The sequence below is a fragment of the Pinus tabuliformis genome, chromosome 3_2 (genome assembly GCF_031772625.1).
Source record: "Pinus tabuliformis cultivar Carrire ecotype Pingquan chromosome 3_2, CPIR1, whole genome shotgun sequence".
Taxonomy (NCBI): Eukaryota; Viridiplantae; Streptophyta; class Pinopsida; order Pinales; family Pinaceae; genus Pinus; species Pinus tabuliformis.
In genome coordinates this window covers 218,534,797-218,559,505 of record NC_142302.1, presented here as the reverse complement: position 1 = coordinate 218,559,505, position 24,709 = coordinate 218,534,797, and the positions used below count along the sequence as shown (strand labels likewise).

The window sequence follows — 24,709 nt, the reverse complement described above, 5'->3', positions numbered from 1 at the left end:
ATGTCAAGGGTCATGGTCTTGGTATTCGTCAACGGAATCGCTATAAGAAGAATTTATGCATTGGTTTTCCTCTCCAAGAAGGATCGGTGTTGGCCTTGGCAGAAAGCCAAACATTGGTGCTCGTCTCTTTAGTTTTTTATAGCAATTTGATGAAGTTAAATTACACGTGCTAATAATGAAATAAACATCAAGCTAAGATAAAGATTTCATTAATACTTCACAAATTGTTATCATGTATCGAAGAATAGTCTTAACTATGCTTGCCCTAAATTCTTCAACACACAAATTAGATAATTTTCCTTTCAGAAATGCGCTATGATATAGGAGTTAATTCCTAAATAATAGGGATACGTCCAACACTAGGAAATAGGAGATTTCCAATGCTAGAAGATAAGAGCAGAAAAGGAAAGAGGGGTTGGCTCAAGTTCTTGCAGGGAGGTTTTGAGCTAAGTATTAGCAGAGGGAACAACCTTGTTTTCTGTTGAAACAATTTGCCTTGTAAAGAATTATATTTGCTCAATTTCTGTCTATAAATTTCTACACCTAGCAGAGGGTTTTATAGGTTGGATTCCCTAGAAAAATAGTGTTATTGTGCATAATTGTGTTTCTTTATCTTTGTTTCTATTCTGTTGCTTATCTTTCATAGAGAAATCCTGTGTTTTGGTGCAACGAAATTAGTTTCAGATTTGTTCATTCAAGCAGTTGCAAGATTTCAAGAAATTTCTCCATGGTATCAAAGCAGAGATCAGTCTGAAGAGCAATACTGAGAATAGTTTGTGACCAACACAGATCAGTCAAGAAGGCTAGCACTAGATTGTGAAGAAGAGATTTTTCCGTAAGCGGGATGGTGTTCCAAGGATTGAGATCAAACCAATATTTGGAGGGAGCCTCTAACTTCATCTCGTGGAAAGGGAGGAACATGATAGTATTGGAGGATAATGGGGTGGTAGAGTTTGTTAAGAACGCTACACCACCAACACAAGATCCCCAACAGTTGACCCAACATACTAAGAATGATATCAAGGCTAAGAGAATTATTCTAGAAGGGGATCAAAGATCATATAGTTCCTCATATCCATCAGAAGAAGACAGTTTTGAGATGTTCAAAACTATTTTAGATCTATATTAGAGTATCAATGATGCGAGGAAGCTTGCTCTAAAGGAGAATCTGAGTATTTGGATAAGACAAGGAGAGACCATTGCCACATATCTTACGAAGTTCACTCAGGTTCGAGTTGAGCTAGGTGGTGTCAGTGTCATTGTACTTGAGCGGGGCCTTGTGGGTTTTTCTTTACCAAGACTTCACAAGTCTTGGTATGATTTCCAAGATGTTGTCAGTCGCAAGACAGAACAAGGAGTATTTCAGCCAGCTCGAGGAGAAGAACATGCAGCTTCAAATCAAGCTGGGAGATGATGGTGAGTACGCGTCTAGTGGAGTTGGTATTGTCAACTTTGAGAGGGATTATGGGAGCCCTCTCCATCTCAGAGATGTCCTCTACGTTCCAGGACTAAAGAATAACCTTGTTTCAATAGCTACCCTTGAGGACAAGGGATATGATTTCATCTTCAGCAAAGGTAACTTGTACCTCAAGCACTTAGCTTCTAAAGCAATGAATCAAATTAGCGTGAGGGTGAAGAACCTTTACAGTTGCAGGTTGAGACATGTGCAACCTTGACCAACAAGGCAATTGGTGAGCAGAGTAGAGATGTTGGAGAACTATGGCACAAGCACATGGGACACTTACATCATGGTGCACTAAAGATTCTTCAAAAGATAGCATAGAATTACCAGCATGCAGTTTTGACCAGCATGATGTGTGCAAGGGGTGCACAATTGGCAAATATGTAAAGCCTTGCTTTAAGGGCCGAGACAAGAGAACCAAAGGGATTTTGGAGTTGTTGCATTCAGATGTATGTGAGCCTTTCTCTTATCCGTCTCTTATAAGACAAGAATTATGTTAATTTTGTTAATGATTATTCTCGAAAAACTTGGATATTTTTTATGAAGAAGAAAGATGAGGTCTTAACCAAGTTCATGGAGTTTAAGGCCTTGGTAGAAAACCAAACCAAGAAGAAGATCAAGGCAGTGAAGAGTGACAATGGTGGAATATGTCTCCAATGCCTTCAAGAACCTCATTATTGTTGGAGCAGCCAAGGCCATGTTGCATGATCGTGGGTTGCCTATGTTCTTGTGGGCAGAGGCATCCAACACTGTAGTATCTCTACAGAACAGGAGTCCACACAGGGTTCTTGGTCAAGTTACACCGGAGGAGGCTTTCACAAGCAAGAAGCCTTATGTTTCACACTTTCGTATCTTTGGCACAAAAGTTTATTGCCATGTATCCAAAGATAGCAGGAAGAAGCTGGAGCCCACAACAAAAAAGGGTATTTCGTGGGATATAGTGAGATAGCTCAAGCATATAGGGTGTATCTACCAAGACTCAAGAAGATGGTTCTCAGGCGAGATGTGAGGTTTGAGGAGTCTAGAGCTCTGACAGAGTCCTTAGAGCAAGAGCAAGTTAGAGTACCTAAGATCGAGGAGCTACTTGCTCCTAATGAGGAGCCTCAGACAAGTGGCAAGTGGCCCACACATCATGATCCACAACAGGATGTGTTGAAAATGTAACTGGTATCATTCTTCATAATTGTTGTCTAGCTCATGGGATGATGTAATTCATATGTATTTGTAGAAGGCAAAAAAAATGAGTATTCAACCAAGAGACTAGAATTTGATCATCAAATCTGAAGATTCTAGCGAAGGTACAGAACTAAGCCAAAGGGGCAGAACAGGCTGAAGGTATAGAACAGGTCGAAGGTACAAAAATGAGGGAACATGTTGAAGGTACAAAACTAAGGAAAGAAGTCGAAGGCACAAAACTAAGGGAACAACCAAAGGTGCAGAACTGAGGTAATAGGCCGAAGGTGCAGAACATGACGGAGGTGTAGAACTATTTTCTTGGGAGGATGACTTGGTGGTTAGAGGAGGTCTTTGTCAAAGGGTCTTGGTTGTCTCATTTGATTTGGTTCTAAAGGAAAAGAATAGAATATTTGGGTATTCCCCTAGAAGAGGGGTTTTGCCCTGGATGAGAGCCTACATCCTGTCTCCTTGTTGTTTTGATCTTCATGCATTTATGTTTTGATAGTTGCTTGATGATAAGAAAATAAAATAAGTTAATAAAATTGCAAAGAAATCACAAGTAATTATCAAGATAAGAAAACCTTTTTGGATTTCTAATTTTCTAACAGGATGATGAGGAGAAGAGACCAAGACAAGAGCAAAGAGTTATTCAGGTAGAGACTCCTAGCACAAGGAGGAAGAAAGCCAAGTGGACCAAGAAGTTGATTCAAGAGGGTCAAGATCAAGTTGAAGCTCCTAGCACCATGTTCAAGCAGAGCAAGCAGCCACATAGGTACACAAGATATATGGCACTAATGACAAGGGCGGTGTGCGCTAAGCCTTCTAGATATAAGCAGGCAACTTCTCAACAGGTTTGGCAAGATGCCATGCTGGAGGAATATTCCTCCATCATGAAAAACGATATCTGGGAGATTGTACCATGACCTGAGGGAAAATCAATAGTAAGCTCATGCTGGGTGTACAACGTGAAGCATGGAACAGATGGGAGTGTGGAGAAGTACAAGGCCAAGTTTGTGGCCAAGGGCTTCTCACATATTGAGGGCATAGACTATGATGAGACATTTGCCCCAGTAGCATGATATTCATCCATCAGGACTAGTTTGGCACTTGCAGCACAGATGGGGTGGAAGATCCACCAAATGGATGTGAAGACATCATTCCTCAATGAACTGGCTGAGGAGGAGATTTATATGGAGTCGTCGGAGGGGTTTGAGCAATTTATCAAAGACACATGCATGCAAGCTGAAGAGAGCTCTTTATGGGCTAAGCAGGCTCCAAGAGCATGGTACACTCATATTGACAACTACCTTCAAGGATTAGGCTTCACTAAGAGTGAGGGAAATGTCAACTTGTACTACATCATGGTTGGAGTGCTTCCGCTCATTCTAGTGCTCGATGTTGACAACCTTATATTGACTAGAGCAGACAGCTTAATCCAACATTGCAAGGAGGAGTTTGCAAGGGAGTTTGATTAGCTCTTCCTCTTCTTGAGATTCCTCCTTTTCTGAAGCTTTGTCTTCAGGAGAATTTCTGGTACTAGTTTTTCTTGGTTGAAGTGGTTTGACCAACAGCTCGTCTTTCGATTGCTCCTCGAAAGGCATTTCTCGAGATTTCTTGAAAGCTCTATCCTCCATGAACTTGACATCCCGCCAAACTACTACCTTCCTACTTCCCACAACGTATCATTTCTCAGCAGTTTGATCTAATTTCTTTCTCTTTTCTTTGGGTATACGGCAATACGCTAAACTCCCAAATATCCTGAAATGACTGACTTCATGTGTCTTCCCTGTGAAGACCCTCTCCGGAGTGATTTTTCCCAATACCCTATGTGGAGTCTTGTTTTGGGCATAAATTGTCGTGCTACATGCTTCTGCCCACAGAAATTTAGGCATATCTTGATCATACAACATTTCCCTAGCTGCATCCACAATAATCTTGTTTTTCCTTTCTGCTACTCCATTCTACTTTGGATTGTAAACAGTTGTCCACTCCCTTGTGATGCCTTCCTTAGCGCAAAATCAGTAAAATCCTTTTCAACCTACTCTCCACTTTTATCTTCTTTCCTGTCAGATTCTCCACTAGAGCCTTGGACTCTTTGAATCTAATAAAAACGTCATCCTCGTTTTTCAAAAAGTAGATCCAAGTCTTTCTGGAATGGTCATCGATAAAGGTGACGAAGTATTTGGCACCACTAAGAGCTTTTGTGGACATCGGTCTGCAGATATCTGAGTGTATCAATCCTAGCACACTCTTAGCCCTATTGTTACTTCAGGAAAACGGTGTTTTGGCATACTTGCCCAGAGTGCACCCTTTGCATACATCATCTCATTCGGTACTTAGTTCTGGAACTCCTGATATTGTTTTCCTGAGAATTCTCAGAGGCCCATGGTGTAAGTGTCCCATCCTCATGTGCCATAGTTCATTCAAATCTTTGTCTCCATTTTATTGCCTATCAGTACCATTGGTGATTCTAGTTGCAACCTGTACAAACTGTTACTTCTAATTCCAAGCTGGGCCTTCTTTTTCCAACTCGGGTGTTTGACATATACTTTCTCCTTAATGAACGAAAAGTCATAGCCCTTGTTTTGAAGTTGAGATATGGAGAGTAAGTTCATCCCCAATCCTAGCACATGCAACACATTGGTTGCTCAAAGCCGCTCTCTTGCTTCGGTTTGAAAGACCACAGTACCTCTTCCTACTGGAGTACACTTTACCTTATTTCCCATGGTGATCTGAAAATTCATTCCTTCTTCATGATAATCTGAAAAACATTCTCGGATTCCTATCATATGCCAAGAAGCTCCACTGTCTATATACCAAACCTCAGAGGCGACAGAGCCTGCCAAGCAAGCGACTTCATCTTCCAATCTGTAAGCTAACATAGAATAATCATAATTCATGTCCCTTGTGCATTCTTCTGAAAATTTGCGCTAGTCCCCTTGAGTTGATGCCTCTGCATCATGCTCTTGACCCATAGTTGATTTTCCTCGTGTTGTCGGATCTTTGCTCTGATACCATGTGAAAATTTCTAAACTGAAATTCTACTGCAACAACTAATTTATTTCACCTACTTATTATTCACAATAAGTTATTTACGAAATCCCTTCAACAAATAGTAAAATAAATTCTACTGCAGTTATCACACAATTACCATAGAAAAATACATGCACAAGAACCAATCACATCAACACAGTGTTTTTGGGCAATTGTCCTCGGAGAAACCCAATGCGGGAAAACCGATGCAGCAGATGAGGGCTTTATTAATCTTCAGCAACAATTGTTTTACTAGGAATGATTTTACAAAGAAATTGAAAGAAAACACCTAAGACTTTCCCTTTCAGACATTCAGACACTTTGGAGACCCTGCTCCCACTTCTGTGTCACCTTTGTGTGGCTCAGTTTGGCTCTAAGTGGCTCTGCATCCCTCTGTGTCAGCGTGCGTGAGGGTTGCGTCTCTCCTCTCGATTGCGTCTCTCTCTGCATTGTCTCCCACCATCCCTACATCACCTCCTCCTCAGTCACTACCTGCTGCTAATGCCCTCCTCTTCCTCGACCCTGCAACTCTCCCTCTGAAATCGATCTCCTTTACTTGAGAATCGATTTTCCTAGAGATACTAAGCATTTGTCGGTGTGTCTCGAAATGATCCTCAAGTTTTCTCTTATACTTTTCCTATTGATGAATCAACAGTCGAGATTAAGTCTCTAATCAACGGCTAAGATTAAAACAAACTTGATCCTCGTCTCTTAGAAGCTTCTCACCGTTATCTTTATTAATACTCATTAATATTTTTGTTTTCCTAAGTTTAGACTTAGGAACCCATTAAAAATATTAATTATTTTAATAACTCCTCATCCGGGTGGAATTTCTGAAAACGATTTCTAGGCCTTGGAGATCTCATGTGCCTTCTTAGCCTCTCCTCCAAATTTCAAGGCTAGAGCACATCCAATGCTACCAAAAATCAACATGTCCAGCACTAGGAAATAGGAAATTTATAACGTTAGAAGATAGGCTTAGAAGCTACGCAAGGAAATAAGGGATGGGTCAAGTGCTTGCATGGAAGTTTCGAGCGAAGTATTAGCAGAGAGAAGAGCCTTGTTTTCTGTTGAAACAGTCTGCCTTGTAAAGAATTCTATTTGCTCAATTTATGTCAACAAAATTCTACAACTAGTAGAGGGTTTCCCAGTTGGGCTCCCTCGAAAAATATTCTGTTATTGTGTGTCACTGTGTTTCTTTATCTTAGTTTCTATTCTGTTGTTTATTTATCGAAGAGAAATCATGTCTCCTGGTGCAATGAAATTAATTTCAAATTTGTTCATTCAAGTAGTTGTAGGATTTCAAGGAATTTCTATATAGTGAAGCAAGAATTAAACGCAGATTCATTGCCAATGAATAAGTCCAAGAGCTAATTTGCAATTGGGTGCCAGACGCATGCAGCACAAGTTCCAAAAATACTAGATACATCGAATCGATGGACATCTACTAGCAACTAGAAACAATATTGGGCAAGATATTGGTGGACCCCCCACTAAATAAGCTATAGATGATGGCAGCTGACAAAATACTGATTTTTGTTATTCTGACGCTAAATGATGTTAGAATAGCTCTCATGCCTGTAGGATTGATTATAATGTTCAGTAAGTACCATATAATAGGTTTCTTTAACAATTTCAAACATGTTATAATGACAAAAAACCATAAAGTTATGCTTCTTGTATCGTTCGCCTTCTAGCAGGGCCATTTAAACATACAAGAATTATCTCATATTGCTCATTTTGATATAATCTAATACAAATTTCTTGCCTAGCTTACACCCAAAAAAATAAATTGGCTTATTAAATTTAGCATTGATGATTTCTTACTATTTCATATAAAAAACTTCTTTTGTTATCACTCATTTACCAACTCTATGACTCTTGCAAGTATTCACCAACTTGTCTAAGAATTCAATGAAAAGATTTGCACTCCCTCCAGACTTGGTTGCATTATCGCTTTGAAGCTTTCCAATGTTCAACACTTCAAAAATTTGTTCTCCCTTTGTTTATAGAGTTTCATCCATTCGGTGATTCATCTACTTTCTCCTTGTTTTACCACTACTAATTCATACATCTTTCGTGTTAGCTTGGATTGATGTGACCTTTAAGCGATTGATTCTATTATTTGTCAAAATCAACTTCCAAACTTCTGAATTGATTTGGATGTCAACTTAATTCGAATTTGCTAATCTCAACCAATTTCAATAACTTGACTTGAGTCAATGTCTCTATCTTGGTCACAAATTTTCTTTGACAACATTTTCACTCTAGCAGAATTCTTCAAACTAATCAACTATCATTTTAAATTAATTTCATCATTACCTAGATAAAAGAAATAAATTAATTTAATAATACTTAGATAAAAGAACATCTTCTCAATCTTTTATATTCGTAAAGGGTGGCTATGAAAATCCAACAATTGCCATCCAAGTTAAAAAAAACTCCTAATATGTGGAAATTGCCTCTTTTAACAATGCAATATAAAGTCTTTTCAATCAATTGTTATCAACTAATCCTTTTGTCATAGAACCTTGGAGTGTTTTCAACTTGAATGCACCATTTGCTCAGTGTTCTTCCATTATGTAAGATTCTAACCAGAGCACTTGCAGTTTCCTAAATTTGGAACATTTGATCCCTAACAATGAACTCTATTGATTTGATAAGCCAATCACAACAAAACTTTCTACATAGCTCTATCAACATCTTCATGGCATATGTCAAATAGCTTAAGAGTGTCTAGTCGACTTATATGTTGTATTATTTCTTGTAAATGCCTATAATTTCATTATGTCATCACAGGAATTCTAGGGATGAAGCGATTCATTCAATTGGAACAGTAACTTCCTCACTATTTATTAGTTCATATGGATTGTGTATCTTGGAGCTCCTAAAAGTTGTCTTATGAAAGTACATTAGGGACTCCTCCATCCTGGTCATCTCAATCAACAAAACATTTTTTAATGCCAAGCCTAGAGGTAATCTTTTTTAAATTCTTCAACAAAACCATTTCCTCGAAGGTGAAAAACCATCCATTCGTAAAGCATAATTTTTATCACTCTGAAGATGCTTAACTTGGTCACGAGAGATGAAAGGAAGATAATCAAACGCTCTAATGATATTATGGTAGATAATCCAAACAAATGCATGAGTTGTGTAATGTTCATCATATCAACTTTCTCCCTCTTGGACAAGAAATTTGGTGGTGTGAAAATGTCTCTAAATTTTTTTAGAATAGGAATGGCCTAATAAAGTTGATTAGCCATTTTTATAATGGCATCTACAGAAGAATGAGGTTTAGGCTCTAGAGGCATTTATTCTTTATATTTCAGCATCTCAATTCTTTGACATATGACTCACTTCTTAGATAGTTGTGGGAATCCTTGAACATATATGCCTTCATAACCCACCTTTAACTTTCCTTCTTGTAATGATGCCTTATAAAAGGCCATCTACAACTTTTAATGTGCTTCTACCAAAAGAGATGTTAAGAAATCTAAAGGGCTGCAACTAAGATGATTTCTTTTCAGCTTGATAACTGTTTGTGATGTATTTTTTATTTTCTTGATTATTAGCTTCTCTTATTATTATGTTGTTTTATCATAAAACAGCTACCAAAACAACAAGATCAATAAATCACAACACAAGATATAGTTTGCAAGCCAGGGCCAAAACCTCTCCACTTGAGAGGAAAACCCGCAAATCTCCTCTTCTTATAGATTCTTCAAATGACGAATTCCAAGACCTCTAGACCAAGATCAAGTCAAACCTTCTTGATGACGTGCTTCCTCTGTCCAAGTCAAATCTCTTTCTGTTATAGAACATCGACCCTAAGCTACAAAATTTCAGCCTCCACTACAGGTTTGAAATTTTCTACGTCTGCAACAATTACTGCTTCCACACGTGTGAGTAGTTTCAAGGCTTCCAAGACTTCCTTTGACCTTCGCTTGGGTTCCTCTGTCTTTTAGGGCTTGTAGGTGACCTAATAAACCTTCTTTCTGCAGTTTCCTTAATTTCGAATTGCAGCATCAAAACCCAAACCTACACCCTTTGCAGATGTGAGAGAGAGAGAGAGAGAAAGAGAAATAACCTAAACACTTGTCCTTCATCCTTCTTCGCTAACCTTCCTTTGTTTCTCCTTCACTTGGATGATGAGAAGAAGAGTGAGTGTCCATAGGAGGTCAAGTTCCCTCCTATATATAGGCTTCCAAGGAGAACGCCATGCCCTAATTGAAGTCGACTTCTTAACTGTAAGGTTGACTTGGTCTTGGAGGGTAGTTTGACACTTTTAAATACAAAAATAATTCTTTTTACAAGTTACAATGTGCCCGATGGGGTCTTCTTCATATGACAATGACTATTTTGCCTTCTTGACCTTATGAAGCATTCAATGGGTGCTTGACCTTTAAATAAAGGACCTTCAGTATGAAACCCATGCTACAAAAATAGCAATAATAAATTTTCTTTCTTTTTACAATATACAAGAACCAAAAGTACATTTCATATTTATGAAGACCGAACCTAGTCACACATTTCAACACTATCTTAATAGGGAGGTATTCATAATGGTACATGGACATTCTCAAACTGAAGAGATCTCATAAGAAGAGTCGGATTGGTAATCCATCTCATAAGCTATCATTTCAACTTATCTCTTTGCAACATATCTACCAGCATTTCACATAGCAAGGCCTTGACTAACAGCTGTATCTATCCACAAGATGATAGCACAATGTTGGCGAGACTAATGACTGATAAACAACATCATCCTTGTCTCTAAAGGCACATACCCCACCAGGGTGTTCACAATGTGTGTCCTTTTAGGACGATTCCTATCTTGGAATAACACGTCCTCAAGGATTTTCCTCTTTGATTACTCTTATCTTGAATGCCCCCTCTTCGATTACTCTTATCTTGAATGCCTACCTCATCCTCAAAAAGTATCAGTAACGAGGAGCCTGTTGAGAAATCTAGGGCATTAGCATTAGGTGATCTCTCTTCTATTAGTGACTGCATGTTAATGCTTTTTACTTCTTTAAATTAGGATCTTCTTCTTGTTAGATTATTAGTGTTCTTCTTCATCAAACAGTAACAAATGCATGAACATAAATAGACAAGAGACACAACATGTATGCTATGAGCCAGGGCCAAAACCTCTCCATCCTGAGAGGAAAACCCACACAAATTCTTCTTAAAGAGATTCAAATTGACGGATACCAAGACCAATACCCTTGACCTAGTAGCCACTCCAAGACCAAGACAAAAGTCCTCTTCCATGGTTTCATTTCCTCTTTCTCGATTCCTTCTACTTCAATTCTTGCATCATATGAGATCATTGTAGACATGTAGTTTCATCAAAACTGAGGTCACTGTAATGAACCTCTCCTTCAACAGTAGAACCGAATTCTTCTTCCTGGGAGGCACTGAATACTTCTCTGTTGTGAGATATACCAAATCATTGTGGTATAATACCGAACTATAGGTCCTTATGATACGAGCATGTTACTATTTCAAAACACTGAACTGTGGCCTATAGAGAGACCATTCTCTCCTCCGCTGTCATTGTGACCTGAACTTAAGAGGGATCTGTGTTTCCTACCCAATCATGTGCCTTAGACGAAGCTCCTTTTCTCACATCTGAACTCTGTAATTGTTCTACGAAATCTCAGAGATATCTAAAATCTTTTACAATGCTAATGTGAAGAGCCTAGCCTCATATATGTAGTAATTCATCTATATAATTAAGCCGACATGAGCATCCGAATGGGTGTGTCTCCTTAATTGAGGAGACATGAGTTTGTCACCTTATTTTGAAGCCAACATGAAGAAAGGACTTTGTGCTTGTCATTGGAGGGTTATATAGACTCATATAAAATTGACACATGATCAAGAAGAGCTCTTCATACATAACATGACTCTTTGACTCAATGATAAATCCTAATGCTCTCAATGGGAGCCACTAACAAATAAAATCTCTTACTCATGAAACCCATGAAGCAAGGCATTACAAAATTAATTTTATTCTCTGTTTTCATCATTTACAAAGATCATAATTACATGCCATTATGAAGATCGAACCTAGTTACATTTTACAACAATGCTTACTCAATTCTCCATTCTTTCTTCACGAAGTGAAGACATGAAGGTCTATCTCTCCCTCTCAACTAGGGAGGATATATCAACCAGTGCAAGCTTGTCTCTCAAATACACAAGCTTCTAATTAGGGAGAGATTTTGTCAAGATGTCAGCTACCTATTCATCAGTGGAGATATACTGTAGCTGCAACACTACATCTTGCACCAGCTTTCGTATGTAGTAATACTTGTTATTTATGTGCTTTATCTTTCTATAGAACACTAAGTCTTCACAAAACCTTATACAGAAAGTGTTGTCACAATGTATCACCATAGGGTCCATTGATCCTTCAAACGGGTCGGATAGCAGCTTCCTCAACCAGACAGCGTCTTTGCTTACTTCACATGTTGCAATGCTCAACACTACTCAAAGCAACCAATTCTTTCTTTCTACTCATCCATGATATCATGGAGGATCCCAAACTAAAACATCCTCCAGTAGTGCTTCTCCCATCCATCTCACTGCCTCCCCAGTCGGAATTTGTATATCCAATCAAGTGGGCATTATTCCTTTTATCATACTTCAAGCAGTAGTGGATTGTTCCTTGCAGATATCTCAGTATATGCTTGGTTGTTATCAAATGATCACAGCTTGGGCTCTAAATGGAACTGATTGAGAATATTCACTACAAAACAAATGTTTGGTCGAGTATTTACCGAATACATCAGTGAGACAACCAATTATCTATACTTTGTCGGATCTGCAGGGCTTGATTTAGAACTTCTTAGCCTCTTTAAGTTTGCAATCATAGGGGTCGTCATAGGTTTGCAATCCATCATGGCAAAACTTTTTAGCATCTCGATCACATACTTTCCTTGACCTAGATAAATTTCATCAGGTCCTTGCCAAACTTCCAACCCCAAATAATAGTGCATCAACCCTAGATCCTTCATATCGAATTATGCTACCAGTTGTGTTTCGCAATCTTATATACAACCTTATACAACTGTCATGAAAATATCATCCACATATAGAAGAATGATTATGGGTTCATCCTACACAACCTTGATATAGAGATTCTGATGAGTAGAACTCTTTGAGAATCCAAATCTTTGTAGGTATGTATATATCCTTGCATACCATGCCCTTGGTTCTTTCTTAAGGCCATAAAGTTCCTTCTTCAACCTGCATACATAAACCTCTCTACATTTTACTTCAAATCCCAAGGGGTTTTCTATAGAGACTTCTTCATGAATATTACCATTCAGGAATGTTGTCTTGACATCCATTTGATGGATGTTCCATCCTATCGATGTTGCCAAAGAGACTAACGAACATATAGTTGTATACCTTGTTGTAGGTGCAAATGTCTCTTCATAATCGATACCTTCTTGTTGGGAGAAGCCCCTAGCCACAAATCATGCCTTATATTTATCAATATTTCCATCTGTTGCATGTTTAATCTTGTAGAGCCACTTGGAAGTTACCATAAATTTGTCTTTAGGACTAACTACAATCTCCCAAACTCCATTCTTTCCTATTGATTGATATTCTTCATTCATGACATCTTTCCATTCTTGATGTTTGAAAGCCTCTTCAAAGGTGGGTGGTTTTGCTTCTATTAACTTCATCATATAGGTTGCATACCCTGAATATCTTTTGGGATTCTTACTTTCCCTGAATGTGCCTTTGGCTGCTCCATGTCCTTTTGCATTTAGAAGCGTAGACTTCAAACAATTAGGTCTCTCTCTGCTTCAGATATAATCACTTGTTGCACAGGTTCACTGGGACCATCTTCTTTATGATTTGAATTATCTTCCTCCCTAGTGCATTCTTCTTCAAATATTGGAAGTTCATCATCAGAGTCCATCGGGAGGTCCTTTGATTTCTTGAATGCAATAATTTTATCAAAGATCACATACTTCTCTTCAGTGTTCTTCCTTTATGTAGATCCTATATGCCTTTGAGGTGTTACTGTAGCCAACAAATATACCCTTCATGCTTCTGGGACCTATGCTTACCAATCAAAAGTACATTTCATATTTATAAGACCGAACCTAGTTACACATTTCAACAATAGACTCTCTCATGTTCTAATAGGCACTAATGTGATAAACAGTCTTGACCCAACTTATACATTTGGTAAAAACCTTTAAAATTCACATCTAAGGCTCTTTTTCATTGAGTTGAAACTTGACATACCTATAGCTACTTGTCATTCTAAAGAAAAATTTACGATATCTGAATCTTCAACGGGAATAACTTCTACTCTAAATAAATGTGTGTTTATTAAATAAGAGCTTATTCCTGTTGCTTCTTCTCCTGACCCAAACCTAGATAAAAGGCATGGACCAGAATGTGACACATCTCATTTCATAACTTATTAAAAGCTGATTCCTGAAAATAGTAATATAGAAAATTGACTCAATTTGTTATTTAAGTTACACTCAGAAATTCCAATTATTTGCTATCAACTCTTCCAAATTTCCGAAACAGCATTGAAAAAACATCAATGAAAGAACATGGAACACTATAGCCTTGTACTCTAGAAATTACAAACATCATATTAATCTAAAACATATCAAACAAATGAGAGAATCAACCCAAAATATGTTCCAAGTAATAAAGAAAGTAATGGTAAAACATACCAATGGGCCCAGTTTTATTTTCTCTGCTAAAATCAATTAGATCCTTCATGCTGTTCACTACCTCTGATATCTGAATCATAAGACAGTTCTAAATCAGCACAAGATGTTATTAAGTCAAAATCCAGTGCTTTATTTTTCCCAAGGAATCTGTATAATACAGCTTTATTAGCATCAAATCCAACACATGCACAAGAATATCTCTAGCAGTAAACAAAATGTGAACATAAATCACCTGAAGGCATCGAACATATCTTTTTGTATACCCAAGATCATTCACCAAGGGCACCTCCAATGTTTTTGCTAATTGACGAGCAGTCGCAACAAACCTGCAAACCATTTTGCAGAGTCAGAAACACTGACGTCAGATTCATTTGCTTTTTTATGTTATGTTTCACCAAGGTTTGTTGTAAAAAGGAAATGGGTGTACAGCAGTCCACAGGTAAGAGATCACCCAGAATTCAGTGAATAGCATAGGGACCACAAATATAGTAAACATATTACCAAAATGAATATTAGTAATTATTCAAAATACAACCCACAAATATTCGATAAAATATTAACCAGCTTAGTACTAACTCTAATCACAAATATAGAGTGCATCATCCAATTAGACAATTTTAGAAATCTGAACTGTTTCTCTCCTTAATAAACAAAATGAGAATACAAGGATACATAATGTTTTAAAACTCACACAGCTTGAAATTGAAGGGTGGATATATCAAGACGGCATAAGCGCAATAAATATCTGAAACAAAATACATAATCAACGAGGCTCTAAATCTAGAGTACAAAAAAGCAACATGCATGAATGTTAAAAGCCACTGGCCTTATACATATCACTGACCAACATGATCAATCATCAATATTGTCACTGCTACAAAAGCAGGATCCTCAGTATGGACTACAGGATAAAGTGGGATCCTCAGTATGGACTACAGGATAAAGCGGGATCCTCAGAATGGACTACAGGATCTTACTCAAGTCCTCAGATGAGTGAGCCTAATGGTTAAGAGCATGTGTTTCCTCCTAAGACGTCACAGGTTCAAAACCAGAGGGTGGTAGAGTATGTATGCCTTTGTAGACTTAGCAGTCAAATCGCTGCACGGAAGTGGGCCCCTTGTCCCACAAACACCGGGGTCCCATACACCGATTTGGTATCTGACTTGGCCGTGACCTTAAGGAAGCAAGTCAAACTGGAACAAAACACGCCACCAGTTACTCAAACTATGACAATGAACAAATTTAGTAAAAAATTGGATGATTTTAAGAGGAGATTCAGGCAGACTGAAGAGAAAGTTCTGAAGCTACAAGAAAAACACAAGAGTTCATAGAATCAGCTCAAGCAAAATTATAGTGAAATTCAGAAGAACCGTGCACACCTACGAAACTTGGCTGATCATAATAATCACAATCAAGTGATGAGCATGTTGGGCCAGATCCTTCAATCAAAGAATAACACAGCAGCTCAACAACAAGACTCTTTGAATATGTCAAATCCATCAAATTCACATCACATTCTCAAATCTCCGCATTCATCTACCATACCAGATCTACAAAACAGTATATTGAATCTTCAAGATATGATAATTTCAAACCAAATTCCCTCATACAATCAACCGAATGTCACATACCAACGAAGAGCAAAGCTCGAGTTGTCGAAATTTGACAATAATGAGAAACACGGTGTAGCATGCTTCAATACGGCAGAAGTATTTTGAGATTCACAAAATTGACAATGACGATCAAAAAATCAAGCATGCATCCATGCAGCTTAAGGCACAGCATATGACTGGTTCATGTGGTAGAAGAAGTCAGCATATGTAACTAGTCGTTAAATTCAGAGACGATTTCTTTAAGTGATTCTAGGGTATCAAGTACGAAGAGTTCTTCACAGAACTCACTAGACTACAACAAAGATGGACAAGTATACTAAAGAACGGGAAACATTAGCTACACTAGTACCCGAATTATCATAAAAACACCTTATTCAATCATATACATCACTGGACTTAAACCCCAGAATGAACTTAAGCTCCATGACATTACATATATGGAAGATGTGATACGAAAAGCAAAAGCTACAGAAAAGAAATTCAAAAAAATACCACTGCCAAAAGTTGAAAGAGTATATTCCAGACAAGATTCCCCAAACTTTTAACATAGAGAATAAAAATACCTTCCACTACATCTACGAGGAGGAAAATCTAATCTGGAGATGCAAAGAATAAAAGAAAGTAAATGCAAACGTTGTGGCGGAAAATGAGACCCCAGACACAAATGTTTAAGGGGAAATGATACCAAGAACTTATATAAATGTGAAGCAACAAATTATTCAGATAGTGAAGAACCAAACATAGAAGAAGTTGAGGATTCTCAATAAATTTCCCTGGATTCAGACAATGAAAATGTTCAGCAAGTATTGCTATCAGCCATGACAGGAATAACCCAGCCCCAGACTTTAATGTTAAAAGGGCATATCAAAAGGAACAATGTAATGGTTCAAATAAATACAGGAAGCACTCACAATTTTGTGGATACAAATCTTGCAAAAACACTAAATATTTTCACATATCCAATGCTTAATATGAAAGTGATGACAGCAGATGGAAAGAAAATTGAAGGACAATGGAAATGCCATAAGGCTACATTGCAGATTCAGGACTACAATTTATAACCCCCATTTTACAACATACCACTTGCAAGAGTGGATGTAGTCCTACGTGTCCAATGGCTACAAACCTTAGGCACTTACTCTGCCAACCTAAGTCACCTGACATGGGGACACGAGACACACAAGAAGCGCAAATTCAAGTGTATGACATAGGGCACATAGACCCCCCGGAACAGGACACTTAGGACACAAAATTAATGCAATCATCATCTCAATCAAATGAGTTGTCCCAAGGTGGAATTTGGCCCTAGTTGCCAATTTTAACATAAAATGATCTTCACCCTAGAGACTCGATCCCTCTTGACACATTATAGATCTGGAGTTATAATGGATCTCTCTCTCTGTATATATATATACATGCCACATGTCCACTCCATGTTTAACACAAAAGCATTTACACATCTATGTCATACTGATAAACATGCCATTGAAATGTTTTAAACAAGATCTATCGCAACTCCAAATCTATCTATCGTGCATTGAGAGGAATCAAATCCCTTGAGGTACAAACCTTTTCTCGAGTTTTTTTTAAATCTAGAAAAAGGTTCACTATAGATCCGAAGTTAATGTGTTATCCATCGGGTCTAGCTTGGGTGCTTGGGAGGAATGATTATTATCCTCCCCTCCCAAAGTCAATTCACACAAGTTGTTGAACTTTTAGTGTTCAAAAGCGTATTATTCTAGTGTTAAAATAGTAACTAAGTTTGGTCTTCATAATTATTGTACTTATCAAGCATGTTCTTCATGATTTATTTTTGGCCAAACAAAGAATTCGAAGGGCATGTTCTTCATGACCTTATGAAAAGAAAAAGAATTTAATGTTTGTAAGCATCATTTGTTCCTCCATGTTGCTAAGTCGGCCCTCCACATAGTCAAGTCGGCCTGCCCAAAGAACAGCTATATATTGGCATAGATCCTCCACCATTTGGCATCCAATTCGGGAATTTTCTGAGGAAGGAAATTTCAAGTCTGTGGCATGAAGTCCGAAGCACATAAAGCGAGTTATCTATGGCAACATATCTTTCATGAATCCCAACTATTGTGACTACATCTTCGTGACAATTCTGGTTACCAGAAGCTAGATATTTGTGACAATTCGAAGCTACCTAAGGCTAAATCTCCATGACAGTTTGTGGCTACCTAACACTATATCTCTATGACGATTCAAGATTCCTGTAGCTACAACTCTATGACAATTGGGGGTTCTTGTGGCACCTTCTATGTGATGATACTCCATGTTCAGATTTGTTGGAGGGTTGACTTGGCATTTGGATTATTGGATTGTTTGACTTGGATTTCCCCTGTTGATGAATGATCTATAAGGAAAGGTTTGACGGGTTTTCCCCTTGTGGGTTTTGCCATGGCTTAGAACGTAATTTCTTGTGTCGCATATCTTTTTGCAAATTGTATGTGTAATTGCTCGGTGATTTAATGAATGAAGTAAAACTAAATAAAAAAATACAAACATAAACACTCACAAGTAATTACCATGAGAAGAAATTCATCTTGCATTCAAATTTCAACACCTTGTACCCTAATGATTATGGCATTTTCGCCAAACAATGTAAACTAGAATACATACATACATACATATAAATGCGCCACATGTAAACCCCTTTGGGATATATCCTTTCATAATTATTAATTATACTGCACTAAATATCATTATTATTATTATATATATTTATTTTATCTACTTAAGCTCATACTAAGTATATATAAATATTTATATATTTATATTTGTTTTATACATACGTATGTTCATACATACTTTTATTTAACAATCTCTATATTACTAAAGAAGATAAGATAATATAATTATATTAATGTCCAACAAGTGACCACAAAAGTAGGCCAATCGAACTATTGAGTACAACAATGTCAACACACTGTAGGAGTACTAAGAAGTTTCTTATATAAAGAACGTGAAGTAAAGTAGAAACTAGAAGTCTATATGCAAAAACATTAGAAAACCCTCGAATGCAATTACATGCAGTCGCAACAAGGGGAAGACGTGCAAAGGGAAGAGATGCATGGGATGGATCATGATACACCAAATCTACCTCCCCTAACATCCAAGGTCGAATGAAGAAAACTTAAGATAGGAATATGCCCTAAAGAAGACTTAGGGGGAGGTTTGAACTTTGGACCCTTTCCTACATGGTTTCCTGGCTGATGTAACTCGCTACTGATATCTAGGTGATTTGATCTACTTGTTAGTAAGGGATATATTTGGTGACATCATTAATGTCTCTAGGGAGGAGTGGTCACTCTAGTCTATTGAAACATGTAACTAGGTTCGGTCTTCATATGCACTCTTGATTCATGTATATTGTAAAATGAAAAAGAAATTATTAATATTTTTTGTAGCATGGGTTTCATGCTCAATGTCATTTTATTTTAGGTCAAAGCACCCATTGAGTGCTTCTAGGTTTCGTCATTGAGTCAAGAAATTAAACAGTCAGTATCATATGTAAAAGACCCCATTGGGCATTTTATAACATGTCAAAAGAATTATTTTTGAGTCAAAATGTCAAAAATAACCCTCCGAGACCAAGTCGGCCTAGCAGAGAAGAAGTTGACCTAATTAGGGCATGTCGTCCCCCTTGGAAGCCTATATATAAGAGAGCATTCAACCTCCTATGGACTCACTCATTCACTCATCATTCAAGTGAACGACAAGAAGAATAAAGCAAGCGAAGGAAGAAAGAAGACTAAGTTTTTGGGTTTTTTGTACTCTCTCTCCCTCACACGTGTGAAGGCAAGCTAGGGTTTTTGCAGCATCAAGGCCAAAGTTCTCAAGTAGCAAGGAAAGGGTCGAAGTTGGAAGAAGATTAGTCACTTTGATCTCTCATAAGGCATAGAAGAAGAGGTTGTCCAAGTGAAGGAAGGAGGAAGCTTTAGAAGCTCTAAATCTCCCACACACGCGAAGCTACAGCTAGTTGTAGGAGGCCAAAAATTTCAGACCTACAATGGGCGCTGAAATTTTGAAGTTGGGGTCAAAGTTGTGGAAGAGTATTGGTCTTGGAAGGGTATTGGTCTTGGTCTAGATGTCTTGGAATTTGTCATTTGAAGAATCTATAAGAAGAGGAGATTTGTGGGTTTTCCTCTCTAGAGGAGAGATTTTAGCCCTATCCAACAGCCTACATCTTGTGTCCTTGTGTATTGATCTTCATGCTTTAGTAGTTGTTTGATGATAAGAACAACATAATAATAAGAAAAGAAGAAGATAATAATCAAGAAAAGTAAAAGAACATCACAAGCAATTATCAAGTCTAACAGAAATCACCTCTTTTGTAGCCCTATTGATTTCTCAACATAGTCCACACTAATCTAGAGCTAGAAACAATGTTATCATCAACCTGTCCTTTGGAGCCCCTGGTAATGGAAGCACTATAATGGAGGATGTAATCCTCTAAACAAGATCCAACTGACGAGGACACTAAAGAATGTGGGTACAAAGTCTAACGACCTCTTGCAAGTAAAGGGCTAGACATCTCTGGTTTGAGTATAGGAAGCCGCTGGAAATGGTGTAGACAACTTGACTAAGAGTTCTTCTCGTCCTTTCTCCAATCAACGTTGGAGCTCTCAACCCGTTCTCTCTCCAAACAACTATGGAGGCTAACTCGCTCAAACTGAACTTGTAACTACCACCCCGTTTTGTAGTCAAACTGATGAAGACTCCTCTTTAACTGAAGCTCCAACTCTACGCATGCTAGCTTGATGATTATTCCATTAAACTGGAAATAACCCACTAACTGAAGTCTAACTTGTGAGATTGCACTCATATTGATAGAAGAACACTTCAAGGTCTTCACTAGCTAATGCGCAAGCCAAAAGACCTTGCTCGCGACATTTTCAACACTCCCTCTTAGCAAGGAGGTACTTCTGGAAGAACCTCATCCACCTGGATTTTTCTTCAAAACGACCACGTTATCTACTGCTGCAACTACTCCCTCTGAACTAGAAGTCTTCTCTCCTTCATGCTACGAAATCTGATCTAAAGACTTGTTCCTTCCAACCATGCTCGTATGATCTGAGTCTATCACCTCAGTCGTAAGTGCCAACATGCTCCTATGATCTAAGTCTATCACCTCAGTTATAAGTGCCAGCATGCTCCTATGATCTGAGTCTATCACTTCAGTCATAAGTGCCAACATGCTCCTATGATCTAAGTCTATCACCTCAGTCATAAGTTCCATGTACCTTGTGTAACTTTACGGTTGCTTACTCTACTTGAATGTGATACTAGGAGGTCCAACTCTCCCCTGATCCCCCTCAAACAACTCGTTTGCCCACCTAGCTCAAACTCTCCCTATATTGGGAGTCTCTAACTAAGTGGCTGCCTCCACTCGCCCTGGTCTCTTCTCCTCATCATCCTGCTGGTCGGCCCACTTGCCAACTAGTTGAGACTCAAACTGCGATATTGGTTGAAATTACTTTTTGGGAGCTCAAACCTACTCTCGCCATAAGGACTCTCCCTCAAAGCCCTACTCACCTCAACGCTCATGTCGCTACTTTGCACACTTTCCGCCTTGTTGCTCAAGGTTGTTCATGTCTCAGCTTGTAGCAAGTATAGATTCTTATACCTCACACTTATCTGCTTCTTACATCCAGAAGCTAAGTGCCTAAGGTAAGTCTTACGTTTGTTGAAGATGACATCATAACCCTCTAGGGTAGCGACAGAAACAAGATTCTTCTTCAGGCCTGGAAGATAGGAGACATCTTTGAGATGGAGAGAGCTACATGACTCATAATTGACAATACCAACTTCCCAAGTCGCGTAAGCCAATCTCCTAACATAATCTGAAACTGCATGTACTCCTCCTTTAGGTAACTGAAATACTTCTTATTCCCAATCATGTGGAAGGATGCTCCTAAATTGATATACCATACACTACTTGTCTGTTGAGGTTGCCATGCAAGCTATCAATGAGAAACCTTTATCGAATTGCGCAGAAAACACATCTACCTCAGCTAATGCAGCTACATGATCCTCTCTAGTTCTTCTTGAACGCAGTCACTCCATAACCCTTCCCAACTAAGAATATTCTCTCTATCACTTATTGCATCCTGGAAACCATACCAAGACTTATGGAGTCACAGAAGCACAAGACTCATAAGGTCTTTTTCTGCTATTGTCTCGCCCACACCACCTAGCTCATCCCGAACCTGAGTGAACTTTGAAAGATATATGATGATGGGCTCTCCTTTGCTCATCCAGATACTTCTAAACTTCTCCTTGAGAGCAAGCTTCCTAGCATCACTCTAACCCTGATACAAATCTAAGATGGTTTTAAACATCTCACATGTTGTCTTCTTCTCAAGGAGATGAGGGATAATATGGTCTTTGATCCCTTCAAGAATGATCATCCTTGCCTTGGTGTCATTCTCGTTATGTTGAGCCAACTATTAGGTATCCGTAGGTGGAATTATTTGTTGCTTCACAAACTCTATCACCCCATCATCTTCCAACACCACTGATATCTGCTCCTTCCATCAACAGAAATTTGAGGCTCCCTCTAAATTGTGGTTTGACCTTAGTCCCAGGAATGCCATATTGTTATCCAAAGAATTGCTCTGCTCTTCAAACTCTAGCACTAGCATATTCTTTGGATATTCAATTATTTGCTCAGCTCTGCTCTTCAAACTTTGCTCTTCCTCTTCCTGATTGATCTACGCTCTTCATTAACTGATCAATTTGGTGTGGTCTTTATGTTGATTTTTGCTCTGATACCATGTTAGATTTCCAGGAAACTCTACAATTACTTAGATGAATAGCTCAAAATTGAAACTAGTTAACTTTCACCAAGATACAAAGCCTCTCAACAACTTATAAGCAACAAAATAAAAACACTTCACACAAATTGACACACTTATTTTTCTCTGGAAACCCAACAGGGAAAAACTACTTGTTTGATGTGACTATTTTATTGACTATTCTTGGAGCAATTGAATCTATTACAAAGCAATTTGTCTCTCTTGAGAAAGTGTTTTTCTTCTCACACAATTCTCTGTTGATCAACTGATCTCGGTTGGCCTTGATCTCGATTCTTGCACACAATTCTTCCTTTGTTGCCTCCTTGACTTGTTCTGCAAACCCTATCATCCCTCTTCAATTTTGCTCCTGTTTCCCGGCGCACTTGAGCCCCTTATTCCTTGCCTTGATCTCCTATTTCCTAGCACACTCTAGGCCCTATTAACTCATTTGTGCCCTATTTCTTAGCACACTTCAGCCTCCTATTCTTTAGGATGCCAGCTCCTCTTTCTTGCGCACAACCATCTCCTAAATCCTAATGCACTTGTGCCTCCTATTTCCTAGGACACAATTTGTGCGCCCCACAATCAAGGCTCTCTCACAAACTCGTAAGCTCTCTTTTAATTAATTGAGCAAGGTTCACACCAAACCCCAACTTTGGGCTTTTTTTGTTGCCCCAAAACTTGCCCAAACATTGGTATTTTTGGGTTTTCCCCTTTATCAAGGGCTATACCCTATGGGATCAATAGGTTACTTCGTCCCTTGTGTTGATGTCCCTCAAACTAGTTTTGACAGTGGCCCTAGAATCACGAGTTTCACATGTTCAAATATACAGGGATTTGCTTCTTGTTATATAGTGGATGTTCAAGGAAATAACATTGGGAAACTTTACTTTACATCCCCTGCTTAATGAAGTTCAATCATTATTACCAACTTTCTCACAAATATCATTTTTACACATATATAGAGACAAGAACATGATAGCAAATGAACTTTCCATATCTCAAAGAGAGTTGGATCAGGGAACCTGAATGGCATCAATTTCATAGTAAGGGGGCACTTCTATTTATTTATGCACACAATTATTTATGCACACAAGTCCTAGATATAATTCTTATTTTCCTTATATGTAGATTTGGATAAAAATCAATGCTAGAAGATAAGACAAAGTACATCTATACTTTTGGTATCTTTTTAAGATGATGGCAAGACACCTAAGTCACCTGACACGGGGATTCGAGATTTGTAGGATTCGGGATTCGTGGTGTTGGATTCGGACACGTTGACCCCCCGGAACAGGACACATAGGATTCGTTATATATTATTTTATTAAAATATATATATATATAAATATATATATATTTTTTAAAATATATATATATATATATATATATATATATATATATTTATTTATTTATAAATATATATATATTAAAAATTAGATATTTCTTACACAAATTTTAATTAATGATACAAATTTATTGATTTCAAATATAGATCTTCATCTATAGCTATTAGCATGCATAGTACATACAAAATTCAAATACATGTCAATCTATTATCTATTTGTTATGCTTGGCCCTCTCGCCACCACGAGAAATGTCTAATTTTTTAGTCTTGTTGGAAAATCAGGATCTTTGTCATTAATATCACCCTCCAAGCATTAATATCCAGAGGTATCTTTGTCATTACCTCTGTATCTGTATAGGGAGCTTTGTCATTAATATCACCCTTTAAGCATTAACATAAGATAGAACAAGAATAACATGTCAAGTCAAGATTTTGTTTGAGTGATGCGTACATTTTTAGGAGGGTCATGATACAGGAGTTCGACAACCAATGTCATTAACATCAAAGTACATAGAGGGATTGGTGCTCTTGATTAAATA

At 38.0% G+C, this 24,709-nt stretch overlaps 1 protein-coding gene across 4 annotated transcripts in view; it reads right to left on the bottom strand.

Moving 5' to 3' along the window:
* The window catches only part of LOC149180513 (transcriptional corepressor SEUSS-like), a 90,892-nt gene that overhangs the window by 54,402 nt on the left and 11,781 nt on the right, over nt 1-24,709 (bottom strand). For all 4 annotated transcript variants that reach the window (XM_089416151.1, XM_089416149.1, XM_089416148.1 and 1 more), the window contains exons 8-9: nt 14,624-14,717; nt 14,392-14,461 (exon numbers count right to left, since the gene is read on the bottom strand). In XM_089416151.1, the coding sequence (XP_089272277.1) occupies nt 14,392-14,461; nt 14,624-14,717 (164 nt within the window). The remainder of the gene's footprint in view (nt 1-14,391; nt 14,462-14,623; nt 14,718-24,709) is intronic.